Genomic DNA, 14,942 nt, shown 5'->3' on the forward strand with positions numbered 1-14,942 from the left:
TTCATCAGCCATTACTCCACTCTTCAGTGTCACATGATACTTCTGAAATCATTTTAATAGGCTGATTTGGTGTTCAAGAAAAAAAAATTGTTTAATAAATGGAAATTATTTTTAAAAAAGTAAGTTCTTTTGTAGCATTCTAAATATTATTACTGTCATTTTTGACCAATTTAATGCATCCTTGCTGAATAAAAAATAATAATTTCTTTAAAAATATTGTACTGAACTTTTAAACAGGTAGTATAGACTTCAGTTGAAACTATGTCTGCCTACAGCTGTCAAATTAACTACTCACAGATCATTCTCATGTGACTGTTCCTTCAGCTTCTACAGCAGGGTGAAATCATAAAGGAAGCCATCCAAAATATTTCTTCACAACTCAAATATACTGTTGTGTCAAATGTCAGGTGGAATGTTGTATTCCCAGCGTGGGTTACTTAAATAAATCCTACACCTCAGGTCTCAGTCTTGGGCGTTTGGTGACCAAAATGTCATTGATACTGATTATGATATTCCCCGTTTTCATAATGGTTTGATCCGTGATCTTCATCTGCTTGCATGGTCACCCCTCTCTTCTTCTTCCAGCCTTGCTTGCGGCCTGCAGAGCTTTCTGTGGTTCCATAGGTCTTCTGCTTGGTGGCCAGGGCACTGTCGCTGCTGGGCTCGGTCTCATCAGCCAGCTCATCTTCCCCAATGATGCCGCATTTCTCGTCACTGGTGTTCTCAGGATCGGCCCAGTCTTGCTTCTCACCAGAGGCAAAGATGGCATAGAAGATCACGCCAGTGTAATGCACCATGGAAGCAATCACAAAGACATGCTGCCACTCCAGGCGAGTCTATTGAGGACATAGAAATGTAATGAGGATATGAAATATATTTGTGTGAAACAAAAATGCATATTCAATTAGCCTATTTGTCATTCAAGGGTTAATTTAAAGTTAAGTGTCTTGTTCCAAAGCAAAAGAGGTGAGGGCTAACTTGTTAGCTTTATAGTTTATGAATCACCATTTCTGGGGATTTAACCTACTGTACAACCTTCTGGTTACTTTCCTTTTTTTATATAAGAACTGTCCATGATTGAACATTGTCAGTTGTTACCTTAAAGAGATATTTCTTATAAAAAATTATTTTGTTGATCTATTTTTTTTTCATATATTATTGATTAAAAAAATATTTCATATTTGGTTATAAGTGATACATTTTTACAATTTATCACTATAGATCAGTGGTTCTCAATTTTTTTGACTCAAAGATCCCTCATTGTTCAAAACAATATTCGAAGGCTCCATGATATAGACCATTTATAGCATTAATTTTGAAATTTTCAATTTTCAAGATCTTCAACTAAAAACAGTAAAAATATATATATATTTTTTTTTATTATATTATATCGTATTATGAAATAAGTTTAATTTGCATCTTTTATAGTTTGATAATTTCAATATATTAATATATATACTGAATACTTTTTGAATACTTTTTTGCCATCTTGAGGCCCCCTTAGAAGTGTGCTGAGGCCCCCTAGTTGAGCACCAATGCTATATACATATTCATGTCATGTTTTTGAATATCCAGGAATATTTACACACTTAAAAATTCCCCTTATCTAATATAAGGAAAATGACTTCATCATGAAAGAAGGAAGCAATTTGCGTGTGATTGTATCTCTTAGATTAAAAAAATTCCTTGTGCATATAGTATTATTGTTTTCTATGCACAAGCATAAGCTGATGAAGTTAAATACCTTGTGTTTGGTAAGTGCTCCAACAATGAGGGGGCACACCATTCCAGACAGGGTACCTACTCCATTAGAGATGCCCATAAGAATGCTAGCATAGCGAGGAGCTATGTCCAGATGGTTTACATTGAATCCTGCGTCAAAGAATAGAAGTACATTTCACATATTTAGATCTTCTTCTGTGTAATTTTAGAAACTAATACTCCAGCTTCTATCATCATGCACTTTCTACTTAGTTCTTTTATTACAACTGAGCAACCCGCATTATTGAAACTGGAGATGTGGCATAAGCACAAACAAATTAAAAGGTTTGAATCAAACAAAGCCAAATGACAGAGCATTATGTTGACTGACACTCTGATGACTGACACCTGTCTCATGCGTCACCTGATATCGCAAATCCACTGAACCCCACCGCCAGGATGAGGAATGAGATGGCCACTGCACGTGTGTGTGAGAACCCAACCACCAGGAGCAACGTGGCCTCCATGCCAAAACCTGTGGATGATAGCAGAAGTTAGTCATCATCAGCCATCTTGCACATGACACAGCGTTCCAAAAAGACAAGTTCAACTTTAAAAATTCCTCTCTAGACCTTTCATTTTTTCCATTTCAACTGCTATGCGTATTGCATTTTTAGAAAAATGTGTGAATGGCCCCTAAGGGTCAGTCAACACTATGTCTTTATAGTTATCTTTATTAAAGTAAACAGGCTTTTAAAAGCAAGAACTCAACCAATGGTGTGAGCTTGGGACTTTGCCTACCCTTACGAAAAAGAAGTTTATTCAAGTGTGCTATTAGTATACTTCTTTTAAACTAAAAAATAGGAAAGTATGCTTTTAGTTTACTTTTTATGTACTTCTCAGAAATGGGCATTATGTACTCCTCAGAAATATACTTAAAATGACATTTAAGTATACTTGACTTATACTTACAAAAAGTCTAAATATATTTGACCTATACTTGTGCTCCTAGAATCCGTGTTTTCATTGTTATACGGTAGAGGGCGCTAGTACACATCTGTACAGAATTTCCAAAAAAACACAAGTGAAGAAGAAAAAGAAACAACAGATACTAACACATGTAATCTAACACGATCATCTGACATGAAACAGCATCAGAACTGTAACTTTATGGAATAAAATGTCGACCGATGAAGAAGTAATTACAGTCAAGCTTTGGAGTGTTGATCGACTCCATCTACGTTTTGATTATCGTTCTGAATCCAATTCAGTCTTTTTTCAGCTTTTTGTTCAAAATGTTATTTCTTTATTTTTTAATGAAACTTACCCATATTAAAGTGTTTAAAAAAAGAATGCATAAAGCTAGAATAAAATGTTTTTGTTTACATGCAGATACCCTGTTCTTTCTTTGGATGTTTTGTATGTTCAGATATTCATATAACAAAATATGTACAAAATAAAACCTAAATAGGGACATAGTAGTATACTTAAAGTATGATGTAAAGTTCACTTAAAGAAAACTTATGAGTCTACTGTACAAAGTATTTAATTAGTAAACTATCAGTATACCTATAAAATCAGTATACCTATAAGTTAACTTTTAGTATAATTGCAGTACAAACTATAAACATAGAGGTAAACTAGTTGTGTACTCAAAGTCTGCTACTGTTATACTTAAAGTATACTTTTATATACTAGAAAGTGGGCCAATTTAGTCCCAAGGAGTATTGAAACAGTACACTTACAAGTATATTACTAGAACACTGATATTTGTATAGTTGCTACATAAAGTATACTTAAAAATATACTTGAACTTTACTTAAGTATACTTAATAAAATAAACTTGAAGTATACTACTTTTTGGTAAGGGTACCTCCACAGTTCATAATTTTGCGCACGGTTGTAGTAGAGAGGATTTTCCGACTCCTCAGGAAGTCAGCCAGCTGGCCTCCTATCGGCACAATGATCGTCATTACCATGTGTGGCACCGCTGACAGAATGCCCACCTGAAACAGCCCGACATAATTTAGTTTGCCTAATTCTAGAGTGAATTGTGGTTGTTAAATTAACAGAGGATTCTGTAACTTTAAATCACATAACAACCTTGCTGATGGGGAACCCAAAGACCTCTTCAAAGTAAGCTGGCTGACTAATGAGCAAGAGGTAAAAGGTCCAGCTACGGCAGAAGTTTGCCACAATGATTGCGTAGACAGGCATAGATGTGAAGAATTCACGCCAAGGAGTATTAAATTTCTGCAAAGAGAGAAAAAAAAGCAGTTTTTACAAAGTAGTTAAGGATATTAAATTGCCATCTTAATATTAAATACAGTGTATTATACCAAATGCATGAAAGAAGACTTTGGACTACCTCAGTAGCACTCATTAAATTGGCTCCTTCCCCAATAGAGGTCTCTATGTATGTCCTTTCTTCCTCACTGATAGTGGGATGGATTGCTGGACTGTCATAAGCCAGCAAGAGCCAGAAACTATACCATATTATGCCAAACACACCTGGATATGAGCACAGAACCACACTTTAACACCGCATCTCTGAAATGTAACATTACAAATGAACACATTACAGTGGACATCAAGTGTTCACTAAATGCAGTATATTTAGTGACTCACAGATTTACTACATTTTGCCATCTACGGTAACTCACTCTGTATTTATATCATGATGCTGTTACTCTTATAAGTAAAGGTTCTTTATTGGCATCTATTGTACCATAAAGAATATCCATCAAAACTTTTAATTGGACAACATTTTCTTTATTAAAGGTTCTTAAAATTATTAAAATGAAAAAAAAAAAATGAAAAAAAGAGAAGTTCTTTGAGGATTCCTAAATGGTTCTTTTATGGCATTTGTTGCAAACCCACCTTTTTTGAACCTTTATTCAATTCAGTTCAGTTCAGTTTCATTCTATTTTGTTGAATTAAGCTTGATTTGATTCAGTTCATTTCGAAATGATCCATGGGATTTAATATGAATTAGTGCTGGGCAATGATTAATAGGATCCAAAATAAAAGTTTTTGTGTACATATGTGTGTGTACTGTGTATATTTATTATGTATATATAAATACACACACATGCATGTATATATTTAAGAAAAATGTTACGTGTATAATTGAAATATATTTATATATGATATAAATTACATAAATATATACATTTAAATACATGGAAATATTTACAAAATATATGCTGTATGTGTGTTTATTTATATATAGCTACATAATAAATATATACAGTACACATATATTATGTAAACGAAAACTTTATTTTGGATGCGATTACACATTTTGAAAGCACATTTTGAAAGTGACTAATATGAATGTAAATTATTTTGATTGATTAAAATCTGACAAATGTGTCATAAAGTGCAAATCAGTTAATAAATGTCATCACTCAGATTTTCATTTTCAGTGTAATTTTTAACCAAAACATTTCAAAGGCTTACCCTAAACTCACCATATATATAGAAGACAGAGGGCCAGCCTACATACTGCACTAATACTCCAGCCAGTGGCATGGCTATCACAGCTCCTGCATAAGATCCTGTCAGCCAGAACACACACACACACACAAAGGCGTAATTAAGAAAGTTAAATTAAGAGAGAGGGCATTAATCAACCTGCAATTATCCCTTCACATGGCAGTTCAATAATTTGAAGCCATTGTGGGGGTTGCCTCATAACTGCCAGAGGAAAACTGGCATGATTGGTTTGGTTCAGCTTTGAGAGAGCAGAATTAGTTTTGTTCATTTTAAAGTAGTAACTTCTACATTTACCTTCAGATTTTCATATATATGGGGGACTTTTTTAAGGAATTGCTCATCCAAAAATGAAGATTCTGTCATTACTCACGTTGTCAAGCTATAAGAACTTTTTAAGCAATAAATGCCAATGCCAGGATTCAAGTCCTTCATCAAACTCACAGAGTAACAGAGTAGTCTGCTCAGTTACATGTGCAACAACTCCAGACCTCAGCGCAACACGTGGTTCTGTCTGAAGGACAGGCTGGCAGCTGCGGGAAATGGGATTTTAATGAAAAGGTGTCTTAATGTATATTTTATTACTGGATGCACTTGTAAACCTTCCTGCTTGGTGTAGGGAAGGATTCTCGAGTTTGATTTGAAAATAGGAGAGGGTGCTGCTTCATTTGTGTCAACAGAAGAAAGACTCTTTCACGTACAGAAGGTGAAGCTGTGTGCAGACCATCTTCCTGTAGTGGTCATGTCAAGAGCTGTCTGGAACACTGCTGTTTTAATGCATTTGAGGTGTAATGAGCATTGGAATACACAGTCGAATGGTCAGTTGGACTGTGAGCAAGATTTTTGAGCATCTATGTCTTGAGTGTTTACTTCGTGTGCAGATACAGACACATTTGTATAACAGAAGCATTTGGTATTTAAAAAAGCAGAGAGTGATGAACATCAGAACAGTAAAACAGAGGAAACATTTTGACGTTTTCAGTCACATTTTCTGCACGTTACGTCATGACACCAGAAGACGTCACTGTCTACATGTCTTTATGAGTGAGTCATTGAATCATTCATTCAAATGATTCGTTAAAACATTGATTCATTCAATAACTAAACGAACTAACTGAGCTGAATTCGGAACCGCATACTACTCTTACTATTCCTGCTACAGAAATACATTGTACAATGGTAAGAGCTAATATGCGGTTGTGAATTCAGCAAGTGATTCTATGTGAGTAACTCATTGAATCATTCACTCAAAGGATTCGTTAAAAATATTGATTCATTCAAGAACAAAACACCTCAAGGTGTTCTGTTACATTAAATGTCTCCTGACAGTTTCAATAATATATTATCTCACAAACCTACTCACCACAGAACGAGGTAGTAGCCAGACGACTTCTTTCCAGTGGAGGAGCCCATTTGCTCCACATCCCATGGCAGGCTGGATATGTGACACCCTGTGAACATTATGCATACCATTTAAAATGAATATGTAAGGTTATGTCACATGTAAATTAATAATAAAAAGTAAATGTTTTATGATGTGTTTGAAAATGAGGTCACTGGCGGTCACTCACCTCCACCAGTCCTTGTAAGATTCGCACAAACATGACACAGCCATAGTGGACCCTGGCAGCTGATGGAATAAACATGTTTAGCACTGACGTCAAGAAAATGGCTGCTCCAAACACCCTGAGAATAATTCAGAGATATTTACTAATGTTAGTTAATGCAGGTATCATGAATTCAGTCAAAATTAAGCCATATAAAAACATAATGTGGCCTTAAATAATGTAGCTTTATATAAATAATGTTTTGTGGAAAAGCACACAGTGAGGAGGATAAGTAATTCCATAATGTTATCTGAATAACTGAATTGAATAACTCTATCATCAGTCCTGAAATTCTGAAAGACATAAATCATAAAATATTTGTTTCTTCTTGACATCATATAAAGTGATGAGTTAGTGACACCTAGAGAGTAATTTTGTAACTTGAAAAATACTGTAATGAGGATTTCATATCACAAAATAATATCAAAATGCATTAGAAATGCACTGAATTTAGTTTGAAGCGCGAGTGCAACCATCATTGTCAATGAATGTTAGAGTAATAATTTAATATTTTTAGTTTTAGTCGGGATCTTTATGTATTTCATTAAGATGTGATCAAAGGAAAACATTTAAACTCTCTATAAATACTATATAGTTATAAAATAAAATATAAAAAAACTTTAAAAAGGCAACATTTATCAATTTCATTTAGTTTTACTTGATGTACTAAAATAATAAATAAAAATGAATAAAAATTATGTAGACTATAAAAAATGTTTTATTTTTTAAAAATAATGAAATATTAATAAAAGCTATAATAGTATCTCAAAGATACTAAAATATCATTGGTACAGCTTTTATTTAGCATCTACAGGGGCCTGGGTTCAAACCCTGATCTATGGATATTCAACTTGATTGTATTGATCAAATTATGAAATTTTTACCTTCAATATTTTTTGCAAACTAATAACCAAAGACCTTTTTTAAACCATTCAAAATCCACTTTGCTGAAAAACCCGTCAGTTTGAACAGGCATGATGCTAGCTGGCGCATCATCACTGGATCAAACAGAAGAGAGTCATTTTGGTTCATTCAGTTGTCCTTTATCTCCATATAATCTATCCATCTGCTTCTTTTTTTCCAAAACAGTGTGTAAGTGACACTTGTAATATTCCAGTGGCTGATGTTTCAGCGAGAGATCTACTGCTGGATCTTTCATTATTAACTCTGTCAGCCATGTGTCCTCTTTTCCTGTGAGGCTTTTATTACAAGACTGCTATCGCCCCTCTAATCAACACACGGCACAAATTTAACCCTCGCATCCCTGACCACTGCACTTGTGCGGTCTCTTGGGCCTTCAGACACCTTTCAAGACTGAATGTAATATGAGAGTTGTATTATGAAACAAACGTCTGCCTCCCAAATGTGGCGTGGAGGCCCTGTGCGTCAAGACGAGGCTCACCTGTTAGCTGCTAGCTTATTGGAGATGAAACCTCCAGGGATTTGAGTGACAATGTAGCCCCAGAAAAATGAGCCGTGTATCAATCCCACTGTCTCTGGATCCCAATTAAACTGAGCTGGCTGAAGGAGACAAGCATTAGAGGAGACAATGTTAGCTTTATATAATTAGTAAAATAGAAAAGAATAGTAATAAAAAAATACAAAAAAACTTTTGTATGCACATTTCTGTGTATGATATAAAAATGAGTTATCGTAAGACATTCATAGTAAAATGACCTCTGAATATGTGTGTGTGTGTGTGTGTGTGAGTCATGTCTTCCTCCTAAAATTTCTTATGACAGGAAATTACAGGAAATTGTGGCAGCCAACTACCTAAAAAGTCACTAATGAGAATTCAACCGAGAAAAAAAAAAGATAATCGGTCATTTGAACTTGATAGCTGAAAAAGTCAAACAGCCTATCTAGACTATTTATTTGTTTTTACTTTTTCAAGCCAAGGATCCCAGAATATGATTGCTAGGGACCCACTCTTTAAAAAATATGTATAATTGAATGTATATAGAACCATTTACTGTTTGAGAAAAATATTAAGCATGATAAAATTAAGCAAATATAAGTAAAATATTATCTGTGAAATATTTACTTATATTAAGTTGACAGTTTGTTTTGTGTGTGTGTGTGTGTGTGTGTGTGTGTGTGTGTGTGTGTGTGTGTGTGTGTGTGTGTGTGTGTGTGTGTGTGTGTGTGTGTTTACATGGTTAGAAAATAGATACACTATATATAAGTTTTTATTTTTTGTAATTTATTACTGATAAAAGCAGAGTTGTCAATAGAGCAACTTAATAAAAATAAAGATAAGATATAAGAGAATTTAAAATTTGGTAAGTGTGGTAAAATTTTATCTACTTACTATGTGTACTTACTTACTCACCCTTATGTTATTCCATGACTTCCATGGTATTTTTTGTTATATACTATGGAAATCAGTGGCTATCAGCAACAGTTTGGTTACCAATATTCTTCAAAATATCTTTTTTTGGGTGTGTGTTCAACAGAACAAAGAAATTCATACATGTTTGGAACAAAATGAGGGTGAGTAAATGATGACAAAATTTTCATTTTTGGGTGAACTATCCCATTACCTAAAAATTCCCTTGATTTAACTTAAAGGTAATTTGATATTTTCAGTTTATATGTTCCTAGTTTCACCTGCATGACGGCAGTCCCGTTGATGTAGACAGTGTTGTTGTTAACCATTTCTACAATGGCTACACCGAGATTGCAGCGGATGCCAAACGAGATGCAAAAGCCAAGTCCGCTGAGGATGGCGATGATGTAACGTTTGGGGAGGCCAAAACAGCCACAATCCAAAAGGGGTGGGCTGCGCTCAGGGGCCACCACTGGCCGACCATCTTCTGTCAGCTCAATGTTGTCCTCTTCAGCCGCATTAGAACCATCGATCTTCCTACCATAGGATATAAAATGGTTTGGAAAAAATAATGGCTTGTAAAAATTAAATTATATAACTCCATAACTGATGTATAAACCAAAAAAGGTCGTCTTTTTGGATTGCAAATGTAGCTTTAGCTGATCTATATTCAACTCAGTGCTGTTTGAAAGTGATATACCCATATTTGTGAGTGATGTTCTGATGGACTGGGAGTTGGAGGGGGCCAGCAAGGGTTGCCAGAGTGTGGCGTTGAAAAGGTCACATTGCGTTTGGTGCTCCCTCCATCTCGCCTGCACGCACCTGTTCCATTACTGAACCTGCATCTTTCCTCTCATCCTCCACCTCACAGGAATTACTTTCATCTGTCTATTTTGAAATGCACACCTGAGTTCTTCTACACACAGAGGAAGAAGCTCACTAAAAGCTGGACACTGGAGGATTGTGAATGGAGGATCAAGAAGCATCATTTCAAGAGCCTTTTCCTGATGTTTGTGAAGCATTGTTATTGCACATAAGCCACTTTAAGGTGAAGTATTGCTCTGGTACACTCTCGAAATGGATCTGATGCATTTTTTGCTATTGTGAAGAATACATACACTATTTTAAGATCAGAGTTGTTTCCATACGTTGTTTTGTATTTTTTATATCATATCTTTTGTTTTAAATGAATTTAAAACTCTCAAGATATATCTTATCATTTTGATTTTAGTAACAGCATGAATGGAGACCATATAGATTTTTAAAATTGCCATAAGATTAAAAAAAATAAAAGTCAAATATAATGACATACTGTAGATGTGGAGAAAATTGGCCAGAAAAGGACAATATCACCTCTTAACATTATAAAGCCATGTGCAAGGATTACCATGAACCAATATTACAGCTTATTACAGCATTATAATCATCCAGCCAAGGCAATATATTATTCACTTTTTACCACAAGAAAAGTAAAAATAATCATTTAAATGCCATTCTATCTGAGCATAGCATTGCATCTCAAATAAAGTCTGTGGCAAACAGCCAAAACACTTACTAAATTTCCGTCATGAACATTTCAGTACATTTTCAAAAGCAGGTACTCTACTATATATTGTTGTCATTGCTATTGTAATTAATTATATTAATACAAAATATTTTAATATTTGTTGTTTTGGAAATGGCATTGCTCTTGAGCACCTATTATAATGCTCTACTTTGTCTTATTAATTAAATTATGGTGCATTTTATGCATGCTTAGTTTATGCACAAATCTGCATGAAATTTTGCAAACTTAAGCAATTTTAAAAGTAGGAATTAAAATAAATATTGCATGACTTCAGTGTGCACCCATATATTAATTTTCCCCTCTATACTGTGTAGTTCTAGTTCTACAAGCTCTAAGATATTTCCCGGCAATATAATACAGACACAGGAAATTATGTACATTATCTCACATATAAAGCTGTCTAATGTGCAAGAAATATGTGACATGTATTTCGCTCTAATGTGAAATCTTCAGGTTTTTAATCTCTGGATAAAACTGGATAACATTTAAATTACTGGCCAAGATACAAAGTGAATATGTTATGTTTTTGCATAATAATGTAGTGATATTTCTAGATCCCCTAACAAGCAAAGATATCCTGTGGCATTTTGATATGAATATTTATAAGAATGTACGTAAGAATTTAAGATTTACTTTCTATGAGAAACTATTTGCAATGTAGAAATACTCTGAAAACAGTTTTTCAAACATTAAAACATATTTTTTATAAAATTATACTACCAACATTCCTCATCACAAATCTTTGAAAACATAATATAGTTCTATAATGCATAGTTCTATATATTATATTCTATAGTCCTGTATAGTTACACTATGTACTTTATATATATTGTAGTGTATTCTTTGCCATTTTTTCAATTATATTTTTAAATGGAATATGATTGATTTATATAAATTTTAAGTTGATTTCTAAATTATAAATCACTTCCCATAATTGAATTTAATTCAATATCAAAAGCATGACGCAGTATATATAAGCAAGCAATCTTCTCATATCTTCTTCTCAGCGCTTAGACTTCAATTCAACTGCCTTCACACTTACTTCTGCAGGTTCCCCAGAGAGTCGCCCACACTGTTCTTCAACTCCTCCTTCCCCGGTTTGAGCTTCTCCTTTAGACCCGCAAACCCCCCCAGTGGCATTTCTCCTTCCCTTGCTCTTCTGTCCCTCAAACACTTGTCTTCTCACACTTCTGCTCTTGCAGAAAAAAAGGGCAGGATATCCACTAGACGCTGGTGCGCATCCTCTCCTGTGCTGGACTGAGATGGTCAAGGTGTGCTGGAGAGGAGGAGGAGAGATGCTGAGCCAGAGACGGAACAGAGAGAAAGAAGAGGAGGGACTGGTTTGGACAGTCTGGGTACAATCCGTCATACAGTTTGGGCTAAGAACATCCAGAAACAAGGCACAAGGAGAGAAATGGGGCAAATCCAGTGTCTTCGGTTCAATGTATAGGCATTGTGAAAATTATGCTGGCATACATCAATAATGGAAACTCCGGCATTCTCCTCAGCACCCCTCACAGACAGTGACAGAAGATGCCGAAAACCTGCCTCTTCTCCAACTCCTCCCTTCTTGTTCTTGCCCATACGAAAGCAGGCCAAAAAGACTGACTAGCAGAGCTCATTAAATATTGACAGTGAAGTCAAGGATCACAGGCTCAGGGTTGTACAGTATAATACGAGCAGGTGTAACAAGACACTGCATCCTCTAGTCCCAGTCTAACCCTTATCCCGAGAAACAGTTCCAGGAGTTCATGGGTCAAATGTATCAACGTCAACAACCAAACACTGACATAAAGGTTCAAACTGTGAGGGCCGTTGCACTGTAGTTGATGCAAAAAAGTCATATATGCAATCTAATTCTATTGCTTCTGTTAGCGAAGGGCTGGACCTTTTTCCAGTGAAAGCTTATTTTATGCAATAATCAAAAATTCAGAGTGCTTGATGCTTGTTTTAGGAGCCTCAATAGTCTTCCATTAATAAAATATGGAGCTTCCTCACTGAAGGTCTGCCATTCAATGCAAAGGTCATAAATAACTGAGAAACAGGGATTTACTATTTACCACAATCAAAATCAACATATGTATTCAGGCAATTAAGATTCTTTATCTATGAAATGTGAATCAAAACAATAATAAAAAATAAAAATAAATGAATACAGTATAATAAAAAAAATAAGTATGCACAGGAAAATCTTCAATGTTAAAGTCTTGGTCTGCAGGTCTGATTTTCACTTTATATGACAACAAAACAGGTTGACAGATTGACTTTGATTTGGAACAGGTTTTTTTCAAATTTTAGTAAAATTTTAGAACAAAATTGTACATTTGCTTTTATTCCTAAACATTCCTAATCATATTTATCCATTAATGATATAAGGCTATGTCTATTACATAAGACAACGTTTCTTTTTTCCGTTTTCTTTTTTTTTTTTTTAGAGAGAGAAATTTAAGCCTTGTAATAAATGTTTCTTTAATCTCTGTAAAATTACACAACTCTTATTTTGTGTTTGCTAATTCTTTCATGAGCAAAGAGGTTAAGTCATTTTTTTAATCTGTCGATCAATTTTAATGTATTTACGAAAAAGTGCCACATCACTGCCCCACTAACTTTTACTCAAGTTATTTATTATATATCAATAGTATATAGTGTATCTTGAAAGCACACTCTGGTCCAAGGCACTTTCTGTTTTTAAAGAATAGTGTGACATTTAGTGGTTCACAGGAGCCAATGTGCAGCTGCCAAGCCAATTTTTGATCAAATTATGTCATTACTTTCTTTTTTCGAATAACTACTTAGTTATAGAACTATGCCTTTATCTATTACCCTTACACTATCTATAAATAGAAACAATATCTATTTTCAAATCTTTGCTTTCCAGTTCAACAACTTGTCTTCCTCTGTGCTGGTGCATCGTACATGTCAAATGTATGGACTTTTTGAAGCGGTGGTCACATAAAGTATTCATTTGTACCATTGAACTATGACTCTTGTTTTCTGTATGCAATATCTTTGCAGGAAAAATGGTGAGTCGGCTTTTCCTGTGTCTCAATTTCCATAACTTTGTCTTATGGTTTTATTATTCTAAGGGTTTATGATTCGCCAAGCCATACATCAATATAACGGCTTTAAAATCATCATCATCATCATCATCATCATAGAGAAATAAGGGAAGCTAAGCAAATTTATATCGAATACATTTCTATGACTTTCTTAGAACTGGAAATAATAATTTTAAAAGTCACTGAAGCATATGTTTTCAAAGAAATATTGTGCTAATAATAAAATATTGATATTTTTAAAGCAGTTACGTTTGTGGGTATGCGTGTTGTAATAATAAAGTCAGTTGCATCTACATATGAGATCAGATCACCTGCGTTTATTTTCAGGGACCAATAGAGGAAAATAAAAATTATTAAGATGTGCATCTCTTGTCCACTAGCTGGCGCGAGTGTCTGTTTTTTCTTTCAGAATTAGTTACTCAATCATTTCATTGCAAACAAGGTAGGTGTGAAAGTTGTTAACAAGCCAGAAGAAGAGTTTTTGGTTTCAACCATCAAAAAACAATGCAAAGACACATCCATAAAAAGAATCCATGAAATCTATCAAACAGAATACAGACGACACAACATGTTTAGATCACAGGGATGATTCAAGTCAATATAAAAACAAATTACACTTTGATAACAGTGTCTTTATTTATTTTTTCATGTGAGAAAAAAAGACATATACAATAGTTTCCTTAAGCAAAATTAATGAAAATACCATTGCATTACATATAAAGGGCGCTGCGTTATTTATAGCTTATACAGCAATGCTCAGTTTTATTTATTATTTCAAATGTAGGCCTATTATCATTAAATTAATCAAACCAAAGATTACCTACTAATTCAGTTTAATCTGTTACAATATGGAAGAGTAGCCTAAATGTCTGACAAGCTTATTCAAAAATCATATTTAGGCTACCAGTAAAATTTGTTTCATTTGTGCAATATGATGAGTTTACTCAGAATTAACAAGTGAAATTGATTGCCACAACGGATAAAATAAAATAGGCCTAATTCATACACTTAATATAAAATGTGGTGGTTTCTTTGTAGGCTACTTGACACTAATTTACACAGTTTATGTAGGCTCTAAGTAGGCTATTTCTACACTATTTGATTTTTTTTTCTTTTTTTCCCCCAGATAAACAGGAAATTTGTCAAGAATGTTAAGATTAAATATCCAGTATTTTGGCACTTTT

At 34.2% G+C, this 14,942-nt stretch overlaps 1 protein-coding gene across 1 annotated transcript; it reads right to left on the reverse strand.

Moving 5' to 3' along the window:
- Positions 1 to 131: 131 nt before the first annotated feature.
- LOC109109343 (vesicular glutamate transporter 3) lies at positions 132 to 13,442 on the reverse strand. Its single transcript, XM_042744229.1, has 12 exons — positions 11,742 to 13,442; positions 9,414 to 9,669; positions 8,206 to 8,324; positions 6,768 to 6,882; positions 6,560 to 6,647; positions 5,175 to 5,261; positions 4,070 to 4,212; positions 3,805 to 3,954; positions 3,575 to 3,707; positions 2,126 to 2,236; positions 1,745 to 1,872; positions 132 to 836 (listed from the first exon to the last, which is right to left on the reverse strand). Exons 1-12 carry the CDS (start codon positions 11,837 to 11,839, stop codon positions 492 to 494), a joined length of 1,773 nt encoding a protein of 590 aa, XP_042600163.1. The 5' UTR covers positions 11,840 to 13,442; the 3' UTR covers positions 132 to 491.
- Between the last annotated feature and the right edge of the window lie 1,500 nt (positions 13,443 to 14,942).

This window comes from Cyprinus carpio, chromosome B18 (assembly GCF_018340385.1).
Source record: "Cyprinus carpio isolate SPL01 chromosome B18, ASM1834038v1, whole genome shotgun sequence".
Lineage (NCBI taxonomy): Eukaryota > Metazoa > Chordata > Actinopteri > Cypriniformes > Cyprinidae > Cyprinus > Cyprinus carpio.

Excerpts from the sequence above, each read along its gene's own strand:
- LOC109109343 (XM_042744229.1), bottom strand. The coding sequence starts at position 11,839 with ATGCCACTGGGGGGGTTTGCGGGTCTAAAGGAGAAGCTCAAACCGGGG. Across the intron at positions 8,325-9,413 it reads ACGGGACTGCCGTCATGCAG|CCAGCTCAGTTTAATTGGGA; the intron begins GTGAAACTAGGA and ends TGTCTCCTTCAG. Across the intron at positions 3,708-3,804 it reads TTGGGTTCCCCATCAGCAAG|GTGGGCATTCTGTCAGCGGT; the intron begins GTTGTTATGTGA and ends GGGCTGTTTCAG.